This window comes from Rhinopithecus roxellana, chromosome 15 (assembly GCF_007565055.1).
Source record: "Rhinopithecus roxellana isolate Shanxi Qingling chromosome 15, ASM756505v1, whole genome shotgun sequence".
Lineage (NCBI taxonomy): Eukaryota > Metazoa > Chordata > Mammalia > Primates > Cercopithecidae > Rhinopithecus > Rhinopithecus roxellana.
The window spans coordinates 97,604,705-97,627,553 of record NC_044563.1 but is presented as its reverse complement, the minus strand read 5'-3'; the positions used below and the strand labels follow the sequence as shown (position 1 = coordinate 97,627,553).

Below are 22,849 nucleotides of genomic sequence, written 5' to 3'. Positions count from 1 at the left end.
TCCTCTGGGCAGTAAGGAGCCATCGAAGGGTTTTAAGCCAGGGAGTGCCTTACACTGAGAAAAGACAAGATGACAGTGAGTACGTGGGCAGGCAGCTGGAGTCGAAGGTCTGAACAGCGTGAGGGAGGAGGCACGTGAACTGTGGTGAGGTGAAACTGATAGAGCTTAGCAGTAGATACAAGTGGAGATGATGAGTGTGTGAGGAGTCCTTAGCATCTCACACAGAGCTTTCCCCTCTGGAAAGATCCCAACATCAGAGATAGGCATGCTGAGTTTGAAATCCTGGCTTCATTTCATCTGCAAAATGGGTCAACAATCCCTAGCGGGCTGGTTTCCTGGGGGCATTTTTATGAGAGAACAAAGCCTTCTCAGGCACTGGCCCAGTGTGAAGGTCTCTGGGCTTTTCAGGAGTGGTCTCCTCCATTCCTAAGCCTGGGCCCAGTGGCTGAAATGGCTTCCTCTTGGAATCCCTGGGTCCCTGAGGTCATGGCCAGGGGTAAGGCTCCAGGCATTCCTGGCATCTCCACAGGACCATGGACGTGGCCGTGCTCGTGGGAGACCTGAAGCTGGTCATCAACGAACCCAGCCGCCTGCCTCTGTTTGATGCCATTCGGCCCCTGATCCCACTGAAGCACCAGGTGGAATATGATCAGCTGACCCCCCGGCGCTCCAGGTGCAGCGGAAGCCACCAGGCTGGAGGCAGGGGGTGGAGAGGTCACCCTGGGATGGACAGAGTTCCTCGCTAGTGGGCGGGGCAGTGTTGGCAGCCAGGCTGCACCATCACCGACCTCTCCTGTGTGGCAGGAAGCTGAAGGAGGTGCGTCTGGACCGTCTGCACCCCGAAGGCCTCGGTTTGAGCGTGCGCGGTGGCCTGGAGTTTGGCTGTGGGCTCTTCATCTCCCACCTCATCAAAGGTGGTCAGGCAGACAGTGTCGGGCTCCAGGTGAGCAAGCAGAGTCCAGAGGGAGGGGGAGCGAGGGCCTCAGACTTCCTGCCTCCCCCTCACTCATCCACTAGGCGGTGTGGCACAATGTGGTCACCCACTTTTCCGAGCCTTTGGGTGAGGAAGACGCTGGTGCATCCTGACGGGTGTTCTTAGACTCATAGAAATCAGGCTGCAGGCAATTGCCTGTTTTCTTGAGTGAAGCTGGGAACCTGGCTGCTGCCTCCTTCCAACTGCTGCCTCCTTCCAACTGCTGCCTCCTTCCAACTGCTGCCTCCTTCCAACTGCTGCCTCCTTCCAACTGCTGCCGCTGCACTTCCCCCCACCTCCCCTACTCCCCAAGAGAGGAACATAGTGACGCCAGCACATGAAGTTTTGGACATGTGGCCTTTTACCAGCAGGGGGAAAGAAAGCCTGGTGCAGTGTGATGCCAAAGAGCACAGACTCTGAAGCAGAATTAGTCGGGTTCAATTCTGGCTTTTCTCTTCATTAGGCTGTGTGACTTGGTGGAATGACTTAACCCTGTACCTCAATTTCCTCATCTATAAAGTGAGTTGCTGATAGTACTGTCTACCTTGTCAGGTTGTATGAGTAAATGAATTAATAGTAGAAAGTGCTTATAGCAGGGCCTGGCACACAAATGCTGTGAGTCTGGTAAGTGAACAGACAGAGGGAGATTTAAGAAACGCCTGGAATGTGCCAAGTCACATTCTCACAAGCAGTCCTTGCTATATGCATTGAATGGATCATCCCCATTTTACAGAATTATTAATAGAGGCTGAGAGACCAGTAAGTGGCAAAGCCAGGATTAGAAACTGGGTCTCCTGACGGCCAAGCCCAGAAATCTCCCTTCAGCAACCCAGGTGCCTCTCCCCACACCTCAGGGCCTGAGCAGAGATGGGCAGACCTCCAGGTCTCACTCCTACCTGAGCCCAGGGCCCAGGGCCCTGTTTTTGTGTGTTGAGATAAAGGAGGCCCTCCCACCATCACCAAGAGCTTCCAGCGGGTTTGTTATCAACACTCCAATCCGGGCTGGCAAGCTGGGGCTTCAAGGGGCTCAAAGGCTAATGGTACAAGACACTGGGGCGTAGAGGGTGGAAACAGGGAGCTGACAGACACTGCTTTGTTCTAAATCCCTGTCTCACGGCTCACTGGTGGTGTCTGAAATTTCAGCCCCTTCATTATTTCTTTCCTCTGCGGCACATTTTCCAGCTCAGAAACCCAGCCAGAGAAAACACATAATGAGCTCCTCTCTTGGCGTCAGCTGAGGCCACCTTTTTTCCAGGCGAGCTCTCCTAGGACAAGCAGTTCTCAATGCTGCCTCGATGACTGGGGGCGTTGGGGTATTTTAATGAGACCTAGAGTTTTACCTTCCTGGCTCTTTCTCAGGCTTATGAATTATCGGCCCTTTCTCTAGCCGACGGGTTTATCTCTCCTTTGTGCCGCTGTCCCTCAGATCGTTGTATCATCGTGGCCCTTGCACAAAGGGCCCTTTACAGGGTTTCACATAGGGCGAGAAGGGAAGGAAAGTTGATCCTGCAACCTGAGCCAGGGGCCGTGTGGGAATCATTCCGACTGAGGTTCTGGGCAAATTCCCTTTAGGAATAAAACAGGGAACTTCACTCAGAGGAGCTTGGGGAAAAACGGCTGCATCCATTGACCTGTCTGGGGTTCATGTTTCTGGGGAGATCTCTTGCCTGAGGGCAGCTGGGAGAAGATGCTGGAAGGCAGGAGAGGGCAGGTTCAGATACAGCCTGGCTGGGCTAAAGACCTGTGCTGATTTGACCTGTGAGGCTGGGTCCCCAGTGGTGGACTTGGACGCTCCCACAGGACCTAGTCCTGGGGATCCACCCCTCTGCCCTTATCCCCTGCTGGAGATACTTGAGGGGTTTTTTGTTTTTTGTTTTTTGTTTTTCAAGAATATCCTAACTTAACCTACGTCCTCTGCCTTGCACAAGGCAGCCTGTACCATACAACTTGCTGTATATTCCAGGCCTAGAAAATTATTCTGTGTGCCTTGGTTGTCCCTGTCATAACATGGACAGTGTAATGCCTGCCTTTGTGTCAGACTTGAGGGCTCTGACAGGTGGCAAGGATCCAGAGAGGGCAGGATGCAGGGAATTGCAGCCAGGCTTGGCCGGGTGCCCTTCTTTTCTGCTTCCAGACACCCAGGAAACACCACTTGTCTATCAGGGAGACCTGACTTCAAACCCCACGACACTGTTTACTAGTGGGGTAACCTTGAGCAAGTCACTTTACCTCTCTGAGTCTCCGTTTTCTCATCGATTAACAGAGATACAAATTCCTGACCTGCAGGGTTGTCGTGAAAAATAGATGGAAGGAGTTAGTCTGGCCACTGTCCTTGAATTAGATGTTCCCAGAAACCTAGAGGGTTCTTTAGTATGCCCCCACTCTGGTGCCATTTTGAGCCCTTGGCCACTCCTGTCAGGTCCCTGAGAAGACTGGGATCTGTGTCCCAGAGTGGGAAGGAAGCGTTCCTTGGAATAGTGAGAAAGTGACTCTGTGGGAGTGCTGTAGAAGGCAGGAGTGATCCTAGAGGACCCCTCGGAGGCTGTATGTCCACCCAGCCCCTACCTACCTCGGTCCACAGGGAGTCCAGCTTGCGTCCCTCACGTATGCCAGCAAGTCTCCAAAGGGTGAGCATGTGTGTTTTGAGTTAAGCCCCCAGCTGACCTGCACTGGCCTCAGACAGGAACCTCTCCAGGAGCCAGTCTCTGTTTTGCAGCTACTGGCTGTGTGACCTTGGACAAAACCTCACTTCCTTGGGCCTCAGTTTCAGCTGACATCTGAGAGTCCCTCCTGCTCTGTGGTTATTAAATGAGGAGCTCCAGAATTGATCCCCAGGGCCAGGGTGCCTGGAGGAGCTGGCAGTGTCCAGCAGGGGGCAACCTCACCACGGCTCTGTATCCAGGGCTGGCTGCCCAGGGCCGAGTCCCTATCTCATAATCCGCTGTGGCCTAAGCCCTGAGAAGAGAGATCTGAGCTGAGTATTCAGGGATCAGGACTAACTCATGATAGCAATAACACTCATGTATTGAGTGCTTACTGTGTGCCAGGCACTAGCTGGCTTTACATACACAAGTTCACTTAATTCTCACAGCGACCTTGGTATTCCTCATTTTACAGACGAGGAAAACAGGTTCAGAGAGTTCAAGAGACTTGCTTAAGGTCACATAGCTAATAATAATAAAAGAAGGGATTTGAACCCAGCACATCTGATGCCAAAGCCCTGTGCTCATCCACTGTTCTTTGCTTGCTCCCAAAATAGGAATTCAGAGGTCAGGGCCACGGCAGAGTTAAAATGTCCATCAAGTTTCCATATGGTGGGGGAAAAAAAATCATGTGTGTGTGTGTGTCGGTGATGTGAGCTTGGGTCAGGAGTCACAGAAGGTCCCCACCCTGACTCAGTTACAGTGTTGTAGCAATTAGCAGAAATAGGGAGCCAACTTCCTAGGGGCGGGTTGGGACAAAGTCCCGGTAAGAATAGCTTAAAGCTGAGTGAAAGGTCACCCTTTGCATAGAATCCAGAATCTGATGGTACCCCAATGGAGTGAAAGGGGCACCAGGGTGAGGGTGCAGAGAGTGCTGAGATCTTCTCCCAGCTCTGCTGCATGCCTGCTGTGCCCCTCACCCCTGTCTTGGTTTCTCCATCTGTAAAATGGGGCAGCAAGACTGCTTGGACATGCCACCTGAACCTGGGATCCCCCAGGCTGATGGAGGGTGGGTTGATTGAGATCAAGGCTTATTCCAGGGGATGGCATGGCCACCCTTCCCTTTTCCGGATAGCAGTCTGAGAGCATCTGGTGGTGAGTCTGCCCCACTGCCTGATGCTCCTTCCACCCAGTGCTCCCTGCCTCTCTCTGTGGTCAAGGTAGGGGACGAGATCGTCCGGATCAATGGATATTCCATCTCCTCCTGTACCCATGAGGAGGTCATCAACCTCATCCGAACCAAGAAAACTGTGTCCATCAAAGTGAGACGTGAGTGAGACCAGAGCAGGGCAGGGCTCCATGACGGTAGGAGGGAGGGAGGGTGGAGGAGCTGTCCTAACCCCTGTGCCTTTCTCCCACAGACATTGGCCTGATCCCCGTGAAGAGGTGAGAGGCCCCTCCTCTGCAGGCCGACTCTTCCTTGTGGGCCCAGGGTCCTGGTATAGCCCTGGGGTCCAGCTGTCACCATGCCAGCCCTGCTCCTGGGCCAGTGGAGGCTGGAGGCTCTAGACATGGTGGATCTGGATTTGGGGCCTGGTTCCTCAAATGTCTCTCGCTAACCACCCTTCCATCTATTTTCCCTTCCCATCAGCTCTCCTGATGAGCCCCTCAAGTGGCAGTATGTGGATCAGTTTGTGTCAGAATCTGGGGTAAGGGCCAGACCTCCTGTGATGGGGTTTGGGTGGGGTCATCTTCAAGGATGGATGGCCAGTCCTAAAGGGAGGGCTTGCTCTAGAGATGCACTCTCAGGGACTTCACACAGGCTCCCAGGGCAGCCAGCACACTGCTGTGGGGCAGTGGCCCTCAGCCAGGCCAGGCTGGTGCAGACACATCCCCAGGGACAGAATGATGATCTGGCTGGTGTGAGTTCAGCAGTGCTCGCCCTGCAGATCCCACGAGCTCAAGAGGTCGCTTGCACGCATGTGGACACTCAGAGATTCTGCTTCTATCTCCCTTTCAGGGGGGGCGAGGCAGCCTGGGCTCCCCCGGAAATCGGGAAAACAAGGAGAAGAAGGTCTTCATCAGCCTGGTGGGCTCCCGGGGCCTTGGCTGCAGGTGGGTGGTGGGCATGCCCTGGGGTCATTCGTGGCCGGTGCACCCCAGCAGACCCCTATTGCCCTCCCCTTCCTCACTGCTGCTTCTGAGGAAACCTTGTTCACCAGGGATGTGACTTGTCCATGGGTGATGGTATTTTTTTGTTAGAGACAGGGTCTGGCTCTGTCACCTGGGCTGGAGTGCAATGGCGTGATCATAGCTCACTGTAGCCTCGACCTCCCCAGCTCAAGCAATCCTCCCACCTCAACCTCCGAGTAGCTGGGTCTACAGAAACACACCACGACACCCAGCTAACTTTTACTTTTTTTGTAGAGATGGAGTTTTGTTATGTTGCCAAGGCTGGTCTCAAATTCCTGGGCTCAAGTGATCCTCCCACCTCAGCCTCCCAAAGGGCTGGGATTAGAGGCATGAAGCACCGCGCCCAGCCTTGGTGATGACACTTCTTGGTGCCTGATTTCCCCTCTGAACTTCACGACAGGCCTGTAGGGCCAGAGGGGCATCTCTAATAGATCCCAATTTATGGATGAAGAAATTGAGGCCTAGGGGCAGAACCATGTTACCTTGTAGGTCCTTGAGTCACTGCAAAAGGAGCCTGTTCAGCTGGTCATTTCTGTCACAGTTCTCTTATCACTTATTACCTTGTCGGCTTCCTTAAGAGGCAGACAGGGAATTCCAAACAGACACTGGGCCACACGGGGCTCAAGCCTGCAGGTTCCACCGTTACTCAGATCCCAATTCCAGCCTTGCTTTCCCACTTAAGAGCTCTGGAACCTTAGGCCAGTTACTTAACCACTTGGAGCCTCAGTTTCTCCCTCTATAAATTAATAAGAATTCCCACATCACAGGGTGATTGTGGAGAAAGTAAAGTACCAAGCTTAGTACCTGCTAAATAGTAAGCAGTTGGTAAATATTAGTGGTTATTATTTGAGTTATTCCTGTTCTTTCCTTTCATTCACATTTATTCCATGTTTTGTGCCAAGCATAAGTGATAAAAAGTCCCTCCCTTCTGGGAGACAAGAGCCTAATCTAGAAGCCAACCACATAAACAGTTATAATACAGGGTGACAGGGACTTAAATGGAACTACATTCTGTGTCCGAGATGGCAAATAGGTGCCATCTCTAATCAATTAGTAGGAGCTCCCTGGAGTGCTGCTTTGAAAAGGATTCTAAAGCTATTCTAAAGCTATATCCAGGCTTGTGGGAAAGAGTGCTGTGATCAATGAGTGATTTCTGCCACCAATCTAGGAGGGAATAATAACAGCACATGTGCCATCCCTGCCTTAATTGTCATAGGAGCACTGAGAACTGAGAAAATAGCTTAGTCTTGGGATAGAATAAGGGATCTGAGCCAGGCATGGTGGTGCGCACCTGTAGTCGCAGCTAGTCAAGAGGTTGAGGTGGGAGGACTGCTTGAGCCCAGGAGCTGGAGGCTGTGGAGAGCTATGATCACACCACTGCACTCCAACCTGGGTGACAGAGCAAGACTCTGTCTCTAAAAAATAAATTTTTAAAAAAAGAGGATCTGCTGAAAATCTTATATAAGGGATAGCATTTGGTTCTTAAGGAATGGACAGGAAAGTGCTAGAAAGAAAAAAGAAACAACATATGAGGTATATTAGGTGAGAGATTGGGTGGGAAGAATTACAAGGAGTTTTCTGTGGCCGTTGCCCAGGGTAGCAGTAGAAATCAGGCTGGAGAGGGAGACAGAGGCTGAAGAGGTAGGCAGCCGAGGGCCTTCAGTCCTGAGTTCATGAATGACCTGTATCCTAAGCACACATTTCCCACCTCCCGCAGCATTTCCAGCGGCCCCATCCAGAAGCCTGGCATCTTCATCAGCCATGTGAAACCTGGCTCCCTGTCTGCTGAGGTGGGATTGGAGGTGAGTGACGCGGGGCCAGCCCCAGTGGGGGCCCACTGGAAACTGGGTCAGACTGTGATCTCACGGTGACAGGGGCAGGTGCCTTTCCACATGGCCCTCTTTCAGCGGTCACTGATCAGGAGGAGCCCTACTCACCCTGCAGAGAAGGCTTCACAGAGTGGGGACATTTGACCCTTCTGCAGCCTTCCATAGCTCTGATAGTTGTTGGTCGTGAGCTTGGGAATGTCATAATGGTAGTCAAAGGGCGGACCTTCAGGGTCCACTTGCATCGGACCTTGTTCCATGCCCTTTACACTTCACAAGAACGCTGAGGATTAAGTGCCACCATTATCCCCACTTTACATGTGAGGAAACTGAGACCCAGAGAAAGTATATGATTTTTCTGAAATCGTGTACCTAGCATGGTAGGGCTGGAATTCAAACCTAGGTGGTCTCATCCCAAAGCAGGAACCCTTAACCTCTTCTTTGGACAAGTTACTTCATGTCTCTGTGCTTCAGTTTCCTTACCTATAAGATGGGGATAAAAAAGCCTTTCTTCCAAGGTTATTGTGTGGGTTAAAGTAATTAATACGTATACTAGAACTGTGCCAAGCACACTGTAAGTGATCAGTGAATGTTAGCTATTCTGTTATGACGATTCAACACCGCCTCTGCTAAATGAGAAGCTCAAAAGTTTCCGCATCTACAAACTGTGATTTCTAAAGCAAATGTCAGCAAATTTAGCCAAGAAAAGAACATGTAATGGTATAATATCTGATAGTTGATAAGGTAGTTATGAAGTAGGGGAGTGCCAGGGTCAGCTTTAAGCCCTCCCAGAGCTCCACCAGGGCTTTCCAACTGCTCCATTCATCAGGAGGAGCTGAGATACAGCCACTTGAAGACCCAGCATCTGACCCAGAGCCCCTGGAGGAGCCCGTCCTGCAGATGAGCGAGTGTACAGATAGCGTAAACACGCTAATCTTTTTCCACTTCCCCACCAGACAGGGGACCAGATTGTCGAAGTCAATGGCATCGACTTCTCTAACCTGGACCACAAGGAGGTGAGATGTGGGGGTCTTCACCTGCTGGCCCTTGTCATCTCCACACCCCACTTCTCACCCCCACCACCCTGAAGCCTGGGGCCTTCTGTGCTCTCTGCCTGGACTGCTCTAGTCTGTCAAGCCTCGACCCACTGTCCTTCTGTCCCCACAGGCTGTGAACGTGCTGAAGAGTAGCCGCAGCCTGACCATCTCCATCGTAGCTGGAGCTGTAAGTCCAGAATGAGCTGGTGGGAGCCCCTTGACCCTCATCCCCAGCCCCTCTGACCTTTGATCTCTGCCACACACTCCCAGGGTGGCAGGTCTCCTTCCCTGAAGCTCTGACAGAGCAGAGGGAGGGAGAGGACTTCTGCCCAGCAAGAAGTTTGGGTCAGGGATTGCGGGAGCCACTGTGCCCGATGTTGCTGAGAAGACCACCTGCATCTCGGCCCCCAGGGGTGTGGCAGGGGATCCCCAGGGTCCCCAGGGGCTGAGCAAGGGGCTTCTTTTCTCCCACAAGGGCCGGGAGCTGTTCATGACAGACCGGGAGCGGCTGGCAGAGGCGCGGCAGCGTGAGCTGCAGCGGCAGGAGCTTCTCATGCAGAAGCGGCTGGCGATGGAGTCCAACAAGATCCTCCAGGAGCAGCAGGAGATGGAACGGCAGTGAGTGCAGCCAGCCCTGGATGCCCTGCCCCACCATACAACCCCACCTAGCTTGTTTCCTGCCTGCTGTGTCCCCAGCTAATTTCCTCCTCCTCCCTGGTGGCCAGTCCTCAGACCAGATGAGTTTGGTGGTAGGTCAGTGTATCCATCCTTGGCCCCTTCCTCCTTGCTGAGCAGAGACCCCTGACTTCCAAGATTCCAAGAATGTGGAAAATAAGCATCCTACTAGCAGTAGGCTCTAGCTAGCTAGGATTAGCTACTAGCTAACATTTGTCAAGTACCTCTATAAGGCTGGCGTTGTATTAAGGCCTTGTTTATGTTTCTTAATTCCCACAATAGCCCTGGGAGGTAGAAGTAGAGAGTATTAACCCCATTTTACAGGTGTGGAGACTGACACTCAGAGAGGTGAAGCCACTTGTGTCCAAAGTCACACGTGGCCAAGCTGGGATCACCCCGAGGCAATCTGGCAAGTCCCCACAGGGCTGCCCTGCCTATAGTGATAAAGCTCGTCCCTGTCCAGGACGATTGAAATCATGACCTAAGAGAATAAATGGGATGAGCAATTTGTAAATCAAAAACTGCTGTCAAGATCCAAACCCAAATACATTCTAGGCATTTAAAAGTATTTCATGGCTAGACGTGGTGGCTCACACCCTGTAATCCCAGCACTTTAGGAGGTCAAGGCCGGTGGATCATTTGAGGTCAGGAGTTCGAGACCAGCCTGGCCAACATGGTGAAATCATGTCTCTACTAAAAATACAAAAATATTAGCTGGATATGGTGGCATGCGACTGTAATCCCAGCTTCTCGGGAGGCTGAGGCACGAGAATCACTTGAACCTGGGAGGCAGAGGTTGCAGTGAGCCGAGATTGCACCACTGAACTCCTGGGTGCAAAGTGAGACTTTGTCTCAATCAATCAATGTATTTCGAAAAGGAAAGAGGAAAGGCTGTCCCCATCTCCCCCATCACAGAGTTAGCTGGGAGTATTCCACCTGGCTAGGAGCCCCTGCTTAGCTCCTGGGGTCAGTCTAGGCCCCGCCTGTCATCGGTCACCTTACCTAAGTATTTGGAGGAGGGTGCATGAAGTGTGGCCTTCATGTGTATCTGCTTCCCTGCTCCCACAGCCCAGCATCTCTGCTCAGCCATGCCAGACAAAACCATACAAGAGCACAGGGCCGTGCAGATAATGTCCCCCAAAACCAAAGCTGGTCCAGGCCTCCTAGGAAGGAAGCCTGGAGAAAAATCATTTCGAACTTTTCTCAAATCAAGAATTCACAGTAAGGAAGAGTTCATTTCTCTTGCATAGGGCCAAACATGCCAGTCTGCATTTGTGTTTCAGAAGGAGAAAAGAAATTGCCCAGAAGGCAGCAGAGGAAAATGAGAGATACCGGAAGGAGATGGAACAGTGAGTACCTCGGCCCCACGCGTGTCTGTGCATGAACATTAGTATGCTCGGGGGAGTGTGGTCAGCCAGAGGCTGCCTCCAGAACCAGTTTACCTGGTTCTCTCATCCCCTGGTGGGTCCTCCTTTATTTGTAGTAAAGCCTGTCATATTATAGTAACTGGAACATAATCTCATATAATTGCCAAGGTGGGGTTCACATTCAATTTAGAATACAAGCTCTGGGACTTTACTTGATTCACCACAGCTAGAACCACGAGGCTTCCCCCGGGCTCGTTGAGGCTCTCTGAAATGTAGGAGATGGGCCTATGATGGTTCTGACTCCAATAACAAGCATGGGGGTCTCATTTCAGGATTGTGGAGGAGGAAGAGAAGTTTAAGAAGCAATGGGAAGAAGACTGGGGCTCAAAGGAACAGCTACTCTTGCCTAAAACCATCACTGCTGAGGTGCACCCAGTACCCCTTCGCAAGCCAAAGTGTAAGTTTCATGAGCCGGGGGAGAGGCTAAGGGGACTAGACAGAAATGCTGGCCCTCCCTCCCCTCACCACCAGTGCCAGGTGAATAGCCCTTGGTGCTCTGGGCTGCGGTTCCTTCATGGAGGGGCAGCTGTGGGTCAGAGACCATCTGCCCCAGCATCAAGGTAGGAGGGATCTGTCTGCTCCGCTTGTTCACGGGCCAGCTCCACATACCCAGCTCCCAGGTCCCACACAACACTGATGTGGGCAGGCTATCAGGCTGCTAAAGAGGGAATAAGGGGCATGGCGAAAGTGGACTAGCTCATGGGATTACCGTCCTAGTGTTTTGGGTGTCGGGCCCTCCTCCTACTTTGTTCTGAACAGGGACTGGGGTGAAGCCAGTAGCAAAAAAGAGAGGAAGGAGCTCACATCAGAGAAGGGCTCTGGTGGTCCAAGCTTGATTCATAACTGTGGGAGAAGCTTACTAAGTGTCTCCAGCCCCTATATCCCTGTACGTGGACCACTGTCACGCCACTCCAAGGATGGAGGCAGGAACAGGACTAGGAAGCTTCTCCCAGACACCCAGCTGTTGGCTGCGGCCGTGCTATTCTGGAGCCTCAGCTCATATTCTCCTTACCATCTCCTCTCTTCATCTGTCCCACATCCTCACCTCCAGTTTCAGTCTAGGCCTCTACCACCCGCTCCCTGACCACCTTCTCAACCCTGGTTTCCAGATGCCTCTTTAAGAGGCAGCCCACACTGCCAGAGGAAAACAGAGGTCATGACAACCACAAGTCCAGGATTGCTGGTTGGGTCCTTATTCCTGTCTTCCAGCTGTTTTGACTTATAGTTGACACAGGTCTTACTCCAGCTGATTGTGCCCAGCTGACCTGGGAACCTCCAGCTAGGGGCGAATCTGGACTCAAGAGCCCAGGTTCCCCACCTCTGCTGTGGGGCAGTCATTTGGCATGCTGTGATGGGGTCTCAACAGCTCTGTCCCCAACTTTGGGTCACATCTGAGACCTATGGGAATGTCAACCTGCCAACACAGGCCATTTGCACCAAGGAAGAGGTGCAGGGTATCTGGATGGTTCCATTTCACCCCTCCCTGGTGCAGGCAAGCAGCTCCCAACACATTTCTTCCTGGCAGCAGGGCAGTGTCATCTCCTGGTCCTCTCCGAAGGACAAAGCACACTCTCATCGGCCTCCCCCATGACATTCAGTATCAGTTGAGGATGTGGCCAGAGCTAAGCTCCCAATGAATGATCCCTGTTGCAGATGGGCAGCTAATTTGCTCTTATGAGTGAAACAGGAGCTTCAGGAGAGAAATCGATTTTAATTGCTTCTCATGGAAGTAATCCTAGTCAATTTGGTACCTTCCAAGAAATTGGGCCTCAGCTTCACAGCAAACACACCCTCTCAGGAACAATAGAAAATAAAAACCCTTTCACTAGCTAGTTATTTATTTAGTGCTTTTTAACCAAATCAAGCTCCTTGAGTAAAAAGATGAAGAATTTTGCATTTGCTCAAGGTAAATGTAATCTTAGGCAGCTCCACAAAGCACAGGATGGATGACCCCCGCCTGCCTGCTGAGCTGGGACAGCTGCTGCCTCTATCTGTCTCAGTATGCACCAGCAATTTCATTCTCATTTGGACCTAAGGCAGGAAATGCAGTGAGGTCCCTGAGCCAGCTCACCTCCTGCCTTACTCCCTATTCCCCAGGGACTAGCATGGTCTGGCAGGCCTGGGCCCCAGCCAGCTCCTACCCAACCACCCTTCAACTCAGGGACCCAGTTTGCAATGGGTTATACCTGACTCAGGCTTCTATGCCTGCAAGGGGTGGGCCCTGCTTTTTTTTTTCTTTTTTTTTTTCTCCTTGAGACGGAGTTTCGCTCTTGTTGCCCAGGCTGGAGTACAATGGTGTGATCTCAGCTCACCGCAACCTCTGCCTCCCAGGTTCAAGCAATTCTCCTGCCTCAGCCTCCCAAGTAGCTGGGACTACAGGCATGCGCCACTATGCCCGGCTAATTTTGTATTTTTAGTAGAGAGGGGGTTTCACCATGTTGGTCAGGCTGGTCTTGAACTCCCGACCTCAAGTGATCTGCCCATTTCCGCCTCCCAAAGTGCTGGAATTACAGGCAAGAGCCACCGCGCCTGACCCCGGGCCCTGCATTTTTTTAAAATAAAAGAGCATGGGGCATCTCTTACCTAGAAAATGAAGTCACTCATCCTAATGCTGTGCCTGGGACTGACTGCCCCCCAACCTGCCCCAGGGAGCTCTTAAAATTGCTGCAGCCCACCTACCCATGGCTGATCCAGCAGACCCCCAACATTTTGCCAAGCCCTGAAGGCCAGGACACCACCACGGAGGCTCCTAACAGACCTTCCCTTAGCTTAGGCAGTAGGTGGTTGCATGGGAGTTGACGGGGCAGCCTTGACTAAGGATCCAGTAGCTGAGGGATTCTTGAAAGAGGGAGATGTTTAAGAGATCTCCACCCTTCTCTCCCTATCCAAGGCCCCATCAACTATCTCCCTCACTTCCACCACAAGAGACCCCATGATTTGGAAGTTGAGGTTATTTTCCTAACAAACTATTAAATAATCATTTGTGTTCCATTGTTTTATTAAGTAGCCCTTGTTAGTAAGGGAGCATCAGGGTTCCACTGTTGGGTAAATGTAATTTGAGCCAAGAGCCAAAGAACTTAACAGCCTTTGCATAGGCCAATGGGCAAGTTCTGTTAAGCTTTTAAAATACTAAAAAGCAGCTCACAAGCAAACTGGTACACTACCTTCCAGAGTCCTAGGGAGGCCAGAGTCCAAGCTGGAAACACTGGAATGGAGGGTCTGCTCTTCTCTCCACATTATGTCAAAATTCAGGTCTTCCTAACTGCAGGTGCCCCTTTTACCTTTTGGGATGTCCCCACCTCCTCAGGACCTTCAGCCTCCATCTGCTGCCCACACTGTTCAGACATCCCCTGGGGACCCAAAACTCCAAGGCAAGGGTGATAAGCAGAAAGCAGGAGGGTCTTTCTCCCTTTGCAGCCCCTTGCCTTCACATGTGTGCGATTCTCAGATATTCCCATCCTCCTCACTGCACTTCCCAGCCTTCAGCCCAAGATCCTACAAAATGGTTCTCACGCTGCCCTCAGATCTGAGTTTCCTGTTGTTAGCCCTTTGTACAGACAGATAAACTAAAGCTGCCAAGGTTGAAAGCACGGTATGCACCAGCTCAGAGCAAAAAACCTTTGCTCTGCGCTCCTGACCTCTGTCCCCTGACCCTGACCTCACAACTCCCCTGGAGGAAGCTGATCACAGGTCTCCACACTCCTGAGAAGCTTCTCCAGCCTCTTGGTCTCCCAAGTCCCTTTTGGTTCACCAGCTTCCTCCTCTTTTCCCCGGTAGATCAGGGAGTGGAGCCTGAGCTCGAGCCCACAGATGACCCGGATGGAGGCACGGAGGAGCAGGGAGAGCAGGTTCGCGCCCCCGCTTTGCTCCCTGGCCTGGCTGCTCTGCTTGCCCTGCCCGCCTCCTCCTGACCACAGTGCAGACACCCAGCTTCAGGGGGCCAGCATGTATAGGGGCCACTAGAGTCTGTAAAGCTCCTCCAAGCCCTGGCTTGGCCAAAGCACTGTACACAAAGTGTAGAGGACAGGACTCAACCCCCAGGGTGGTAGATCAGCTGTCGCACACCGGTACCACTGAACCGCTGGCTTGAATATTTAGATATTGCCAAATTCCCCCTCTGCTGCTCTGGCCCCTCCCCCAGGACCCCCTAGACCACTCCCAAATCCAGTAACTAAGGAGGTAGTGTCTGGTCCAGCAGGGGGTTTTCAGCATCCTGTTCCGGCACTCAGGCTGGTCCGGGGTGGGTAATTCAGCCATCATTCTTGGCCCCAGGGAGCTTCAGATTGGGGTTATTACTTTGTGGAGCTATGGCCTAGGGGAGGAAGGGGGCTGGTGCACTGGTTATCTGGACTGGATGAGGATATGTTTTCTGGGGGCACATCTCCTGCCCACTCCTGCTGGAGCTGTCCTTCCCAGAGCTGTCCCAGCCGCTGCCTTCTCTTTCAGTGTTGAAAGTGGAGGACTTGGCCTGCACTATGAGACAAGCCAGTTTTGTTGTGTCGAACAACAGTTCTAGGCAGACACCCAGGCTCCCTTTTGTCTTGAGCCATTTCTTGTATGGAGGGACCAGACATGGGTTAGAAAAGGACTTGTTCTCTTTCAACAAGGCTTTGTATGTGAAGACTGTGATTTGGAAAAGCTCATCCTTCCACAAGGGGTTTTCTCTTTGATGTTCTGGGCCTGACTTCTGAAGCCAGTGTTCTGGGGAGAGGCATTTGAGAGTGACCCAGGGCCTGGGAACTGGGGCTTTTCTCAGGTGGTCTTAGGCCTGTTCTGCAACCAACGCAAGGTCAGGTAAGCAGAGTTGGACAAAGGGTGCAGTTTTGCTGTCAGATTGGCCAATGCTGTTCATCTCACAAAGCCATGCATTCCTTGGGAACCCAGCTCCCATCTGCTGCCCATGGATGCTCTGGCTGAGCTGAATGAACTGTGTCTCATCATTTTGTTATCTGTGTTCTTATAGCTTTTGGGTGGTTTTATCGTTACGATGGCAAATTCCCAACTATCCGGAAGGTAGGACAGGGTTGGGTGCTATGCTGGTGTGCTGCTGAGTTTGCTGTGGGTTTTGGCTTTTCCCAAACACTCCTTGTCCTGTCAACACTAAATGGTGTGACTTGGCCTGTTCACTTGGAAGGCTAACCCCATCTGCATCTCTGTGTCAGGCTGACATCAGATGGCAGGGTGCCATTGCAAAGGCAACATTGGGAGAAGGATCCATGGTGTGAGACCTACCCAAGTACCATCTGGCACTGTGTGCATCAGCGCCGGCCCTGATGGGCACAGGAAAGGGGCAGGAAGCTTCTCCTTGTTTCTCTGTCAAGTAGAACTAGAGACTAAGGCCAGAAGCTTGGGGTCAGACAGAGCGAATTATCAGGGTGGGTGTACCTAGTGCATGTTATGAGACCGGCTGTGCCAGATGCAGCCTGGCTGACGAGGTGGAGATTTGCTGCCTCAGGTCAGGACAGAGACCCACTCCAAGCACAGCCCTCTCCTAGGAATATCTGTGCATGTGCCCAGGATAATGCATTTTTCCAATCTCTAGGACCTTTAATTTTCTCTCTAAATCTTATTACAATATCTCCAGGCCTTGTAAAACTCTCTTGTCCTTGTCTTTCTAAATCACATTGACATTTGATTGTGAAAACATTGCTGTTAATATCTGTAATTGGACATTCAAGATGACTTGGTATTTGGAAGTCAGGCAACAGCATAAATCTGGGTGAGCTAAATTGGATGTTATCACTTGACCAGCGCTTTCTGGCAAGATGTCGGTCCCCCAGAAACCAGAGCACTGGCAGCTGAGTGACCTTGAGGATATATAACTTCTCCCTGCCTGTAAAATGGGAATATTAACTGTGCCAGGAAAATCTACCCCCTTACTCCAGCACATTGCTATTAAAATAACAAACAGTAATATTTTTCCTGACAGAGGTAAATGCCTGTATCTAGGAAAATAGATCATGATTTGTACAGCACTGAATAAACTTGGAACAGAGTTCCTCAGGGAATTCCTTCCCACATTGTCCTGGTCTCAGAAAGGCCTTGGTCTCATAAGACTATCTGTTTCACTTGACAGGCTGATTTTGGTGGCTTAGGATGCCTCATTGGGTTAGATTTCTAATTCTTCTCTATATACTGCCTCTACTAGAACTCAGCTAGAGAGGACAAAACACACACACACACACACACACACACACACACACACACACACACATAGAATTTTACTCGAAAAAAATAATAAATGAGACAGATATGTCAAACCTTTTTCAGACACTAATAACATGTAAACGTAAAAGAACGAGAATCTTCTCCATATACCACCTCCCATCAGAAATCATGTCCTTGAAAGTGCTGTTGATAAAGAATTAGGGCTGCCTTTCCCCTATTCCTTAATCTACTTATTCCAGAAACAGCTGGCATTTTGGTTTTCATTTTCACTACCAAAAAAAGAGAAAAATTGCTTCTGGGTAAAATTAATAGCACAATCGCCCCATCTGCCTCCCCTCTCAGTCTGGACCAAAAGGAATGTTGTAACTGATGGGCCATGGATGTAACTGACAGGCCATGGGTGTAACTGACAGCTGAAAGGACAACAGAACCATGCCCCTCGTCCTGGCTCTGAAAACCCATCATCATTTTTTCTAGAGCCGTGAGAGACTCTTTGTCTCCCAGCAGCTGGAACGCCAAGTCCCCAGGAAATGCAAGTGGGCATCCATGGCCATGATCATCTGTGCATAAATTCCCTTTATTAAAAAATAGAAAGATTCAGCTCATGCCTGTAATCCCAGCACTGTGGGAGGCCGAGACAGGCGAATCACCTGAGGTTTGGGAGTTCAAGACCAGCCTGGCCAACTGGGTGAAACCCTGTCTCTGTTAAAAATTCAAAAATTAGCCGGGTGTGGTGGCATATGCCTGTAATCCCAGATACTCGGGAGGCTGAGGCAGGAGAATCACTTGAACCCTGGAGGTAGAGGCTGCAGTGAGCCAAGATTGCACCACTGCACTCCAGCCTGGGTGACAGAGCAGGACTCTGTTTCAAGAAAATAACAATAATAATATAAAGATTCAATGTCTTCTATTTCCACCTTGGCAGTAAATCCCTGTGGGGCTCAAGGTTCCCAGGCCTTTGGCCCCACAGAATTTATGCCGGGGCCTGAAGGATTCATGATTCTGACTAAGCCCTTTCATCAGAATTGCTTAAGTCACTCACACAGACCAGCCCTACTTGCAGGAGCCCACTGTCTGGCAGGGAAGGCAGATTCACACACAGCTAAGTAACCTGTGTGGGGCTAGTCTGAGATCAGTGGGAAGTGCCATGGGGCAACCTGCCCTCTGCATCTGTACAGATGTGACTTTCTTGGGCATGAGACAGAAACTGACTACTACCCCGCCCAGAAGCCCTGACTCTATAATCTTAGCACTGGTAGTTTTTTTTTTTTTAAGCAACACAATGGCCATTCTCCTCATGGTGGTCCTGGAGGAGGCCAGGCTCTTACTCTAGCAAGCTACCATTAGGCAGTGTTTCTGGCTTCTCTTGGGAAATTGCTGTCTGAATCTCTACTACGATGGCAGGGATTCATCTATCAACTGAGTCTAGTGAACAAGGTAGGCAAGGAACCAAACAGCACTCTGAAGTAGTGAGAACCATTTTCTCGAGAGGCTCATACACTGCTCTGGAGGTGGGTCACAGAGGTGACCATTTCCAGAACACATTAGCAGTGCACGGAGGTGTGTGTCTTTAGAAGAGGAGCTAGGAAGAGTCCTCAGAGGTCCATAATGGCCCACCAAGTCCCTCCAGCTGTGGATGAATGTTGTGTGTTCATTGCTAGGGAGCTCAGCTCCTCATTCCTGGCCTTGGAGGCTACGATGATTCAGGAAATTCAAGAGCAGATCCCCAGAAGGCTCGTTGGGGGCGTGAGTGAGCTCAGTGAACAGGGGGTTTCCTCTTTGCCCCAGAAACTGCCCAGGGTGTGGGCTGTTTCTGCTGCCCTTCTCCTGGGTGTTTGCTGTGTCCTCCACGCTGTGCATGATGGAGGCTGACCCTCCCTCCTGCCGTGTTTCCCTTGCCCCCAGCTCATCAGGGCACCATAGAAAAACTGGGGCCTCGAAGACTCGGGTCCAAATCCTGGCACCATCACTTACAAGATGTCTGACATTGAACAAGGGACTTTACCTCTCTGAGCCTCAGCTCCTTCACCAAAGAAGGAGGATAAACCTACATAGGAGATCATTGGTGTAAATCCCTTGGCACAGAGGCAGTTCATAAATGATCATTCTCTTCCTGCCTCAGCCCCTGGCTTCCCTGCAACCCCATGAGAGAAGCAGCCAGGAATGCAGGCTCAGTGGGTCTAATTCCTACAGGAAAAATAAGGAGTCTATTTGCCTTTCATGTCCTTCCCTAAATCCTCTAGAACCCTGGTGGTGAGTATAAAGCAGTTAAGCCATTCTCTCCATCCCCTGCCTCCCAGTCCTGCAGTTTCCAGCTAGCCCTCAGTAGAGGGGCCCAGTTCAGAGGAAACTGTGGGTCCAGACTCTCCAGCGTGAAATAGTTCAGAGTTTAAGCATGTGGGTAAAATCTGATGTCCCTGGCTCTGAGCCTCCAGGTCTGAGTGTGACTCCCACTACCTCTAGCTTAGGACAGGACCTCTACAGATGAGGCTTGCCAGCCCTCCCAGATTTTCTCTGGAATGTCCCAGAATGCATCTGTGAATCTGAACATGAGATGATGCAGAAGGCATGTGCCAGATACAGGAAAATCAACACAATGCCCTTTATTTATATAGCACTTATTTATTTTTATTTTATATTTTTATTTATACAAAACTTTTACAAAGTTCTTTCATAGCTGCTATTTCATTGGTACTGGGTGGCAAGCTTGTGGGGGAGGTATTTTTACCATTTTGGAGATGAGGCAAATCAGGCCCAGAGAGGTTAAGGAACTTAGCCAAGGCCACACAGCTCGTTAGTGAACTAATAAGCCAGTCTTTCTGGCTGGTAAAGAGAATGTGTCTCCCACTCTGCAGTAGGTAACAGTGGCCTTCCTGTCCTAAACCTGAGGTCTGATGTCCAGTGTGGTGAGACAGAGCTGGGGGAGGTGCTCACCATGGGATGGTTGTGTTATCTGAGGGCTGGATGCCCTGTGTGCCGTGCTGTCGACACTATTTGTAATTCTTGTCAATATAAACAATGCCACATCTACTCAGAAAGGAAAAGATAAGAAGAAAGCCAAGTATGACAGCCTGCAGGACTTGAGAAAGAATAAGAAAGAACTGGAGTTTGAGCAAAAGCTTTACAAAGAGAAAGAGGAAATGCTGGAGAAGGAAAAGCAGCTAAAGATCAACCGGCTGGCCCAGGAGGTACGTGTCCTGCCTGCAGGCCAGGCAAGCATCCCTAGGACACAATGTGGTCGTTTCCCACGTGCTCCCATAGGACCAGCTGGAGTTGTTCTCCCCAAATGGCGTACAAGGGTGGAGTGAGCCCTTTCCTGCTCCCCAGCCTGAAGAGAGAGATCATGCCACCTGCTCAGGGCCATCTGAGGTTAGCTCCTGGCTTAGGAATTGAAACTAGCCTCCTTGCTCGGGGGGTGTGAGTCTGAGGCTAGCCTTTCTGACCAGATGGTAGGTCTCAGGTTAGCCCTTGATACACCTGGCTTAGAGGCTTGAGTCTGTCCTCTTCACTTTACCCCACCAGAGTCTAAGGCTAGGCCTCTCCATCTTAGGTATGCCTCTGAGGCTACTCAGAGTATGGTCTGAGGCTAACCCTTCTGCCTTGCTTATAGCTTTGAAGTTATGTTTCCACTGACCTGTCTACAAGTCTGAATCATTCTGGCCTCCCTTCCCAGGTTATTGTAAGACCAGACCCCCCCCACCCAACTTAGCTTGGCTCTGAGAATATGGGTCTGAGACTAACCCCTTTATGCAGGTGGTAGGTCTGAGGCTATCTCCCAGTTAATCAGGCTATGAGTCTAAGGCTGCTCCCATCAACATAGGGTGTGTCTGAGGCTCGACCTCATCATCCTGGGAATATATCTGAGGCTGTTCCCCTGAAGAGATGTCCAAAGCAACCTTCCACCATGAATAATTCCTATGCTAGGTGAGATGGGTAACCTTAACTCCCCAGCTGTAGGAGGTATCATTGTTTCTGCTTCTCTTTAACGCATCCATGAATCAGAATGCCAATTTGATTCGATTATAAAACCAGAGAAGTCCTGGAAAATGTGAAATGCATTAGATCTGACATTATGAACAAATTAGCTACAAAATTAAAAATAAGATTGTGCTCCTGAGGGCAAGGCAGAATGGAGCAGGAAAAAAAAAGAGTCAAGTTAAACTCTTGGAATGTGCGGGGGGAGGCTAAAAAACACCATTCTTGGAAAATCATAAGAGCCTCGGGGTTCATGGGGATCTGGGATCCAGCTAATCCCTCACAATACATAAGCCCCTTTTCTGATTTTGCCTACAAGTTCTGCTTAGTGAACTTGACACCCCGCCACTCTCTTCTCCCTCGTTGCCACCTCCTTGAGGGCCAGTTGGAACAAGCCCAGGTCTCTTTCTAGATAGCTGATGCACCTCACAGTACTCTGGAGTTTTTAAAGGAGTGCTTTCATGCTATTTCTGTCCACATGTTGTTCAAATGTGCCCTTTGTCCTCTCCTTTCTGCGCCGATCCTGGGTCCCAGGTGTCTGAGACAGAGCGGGAAGACCTTGAAGAATCAGAAAAGATTCAATATTGGGTGGAGAGGCTCTGTCAAACGCGCCTGGAGCAGATTTCCTCTGCTGATAATGAGATTTCAGAGGTAACAGAGCCCTTCTTTCCACACAGACCCTCCTGCTGCCTTCAGAATGATCCACTGTGGGGACAGTGGGAGGTGAGATGGCAACTAGCAAACGTCACTAGCCTCACAGGTGCCCATCCACTGTCCAGGCCCACCCCTACCAGCCCACTCCCCTCTTGGGGAGGAGAGATACGTCTGTATTTCTGGGTATACTCCCAGAGTGACACTAAGTCCCATCTCATCTGAGATAGTCCCAGTTAGGCCTGTTGTCCTGGCATCATGACTAAGAGTCCCCCTTACACTCTCAAGGGCATTCCAGTTTAGAGGATGAACTATGTGAACACCTTACCATCCACAGATGGCATAACTTGGGGATCTCCTGCATTTGGGTACTGTCTACCAGCAGCCTAGTATGGGCTCAGCTGGGCATCCAGGTGGCAGAGGACTGGCACCCCATTGTTCTAGTTTAAGGGTAGTGGGTCTCCAGTAGCAAGAAAAACAGAGTAGAAGAGCATAGTGCTCGATGTATTGCGAAGTGGAGAGCCAATCAGAGTCACAATTACAGAACTTCCTTGCAATCCCCCCAGATGACCACAGGGCCCCCACCTCCTCTGCCTTCTGTGTCTCCCCTGGCCCCACCCTTGAGACGCTTTGCAGGCGGACTGCACCTGCACACCACTGACCTGGACGACATCCCTTTGGACATGTTCTACTATCCTCCCAAAACTCCCTCTGCCTTGCCTGTGATGCCCCACCCTCCACCCTCCAACCCACCCCACAAGGTCCCGGCGCCCCCTGTCCTTCCCTCATCTGGCCATGTGAGTGCCTCGTCCTCCCCATGGGTGCAGCGCACTCCACCCCCCATTCCCATCCCTCCCCCTCCATCCATTCCCACCCAAGACCTCACTCCCACCCGCCCACTGCCCTCGGCACTGGAAGAAGCATTGGGCAACCACCCCTTCCGCACTGGGGACACAGGCAATCCAGTGGAGGACTGGGAGGCAAAGAACCACAGTGGGAAGCCCACCAACTCCCCTGTCCCTGAACGGAGCTTCCCACCCACCCCAAAGGTACTCTCCCTGTTCTGAATGCTATGTTTGGAAGTAGGAAGAGTGGGGAGAACTGCTGTTTCCCATGTCCTCCACTGCTCCTGAGAGTGGAGACAGAAAGAAACATCATCTCACCCCATTTTCCAGGAATGTCCCCTCCGTGTGCATGTGTGGACATCCTGCATGTATATGATTCCCACTGATTTTGAAGTGCTATATTGTATGATGAATGGCCTGGGACCTTTGGGGTAAGC

General features: G+C 51.1%; 1 protein-coding gene across 4 annotated transcripts in view; it reads left to right on the top strand.

Annotated features, from left to right (window-relative positions):
* USH1C (USH1 protein network component harmonin) overlaps nt 1-22,849 on the top strand; it is a 50,377-nt gene that overhangs the window by 12,259 nt on the left and 15,269 nt on the right. For 2 of the 4 annotated variants that reach the window (XM_010370143.2, XM_030917820.1), the window contains exons 3-15: nt 530-673; nt 805-943; nt 4,836-4,944; nt 5,037-5,061; nt 5,267-5,324; nt 5,636-5,730; nt 7,526-7,610; nt 8,591-8,650; nt 8,802-8,858; nt 9,147-9,289; nt 10,630-10,695; nt 11,046-11,170; nt 14,551-14,621. In XM_010370143.2, the coding sequence (XP_010368445.1) occupies nt 530-673; nt 805-943; nt 4,836-4,944; nt 5,037-5,061; nt 5,267-5,324; nt 5,636-5,730; nt 7,526-7,610; nt 8,591-8,650; nt 8,802-8,858; nt 9,147-9,289; nt 10,630-10,695; nt 11,046-11,170; nt 14,551-14,621 (1,177 nt within the window). Of the gene's footprint in view, nt 1-529; nt 674-804; nt 944-4,835; nt 4,945-5,036; nt 5,062-5,266; nt 5,325-5,635; nt 5,731-7,525; nt 7,611-8,590; nt 8,651-8,801; nt 8,859-9,146; nt 9,290-10,629; nt 10,696-11,045; nt 11,171-14,550; nt 14,622-19,976; nt 20,130-21,450; nt 21,568-22,133; nt 22,617-22,849 lie in introns of all 4 variants that reach the window. The other 2 variants (XM_030917821.1, XM_030917819.1) reach the window with 2 other exon arrangements.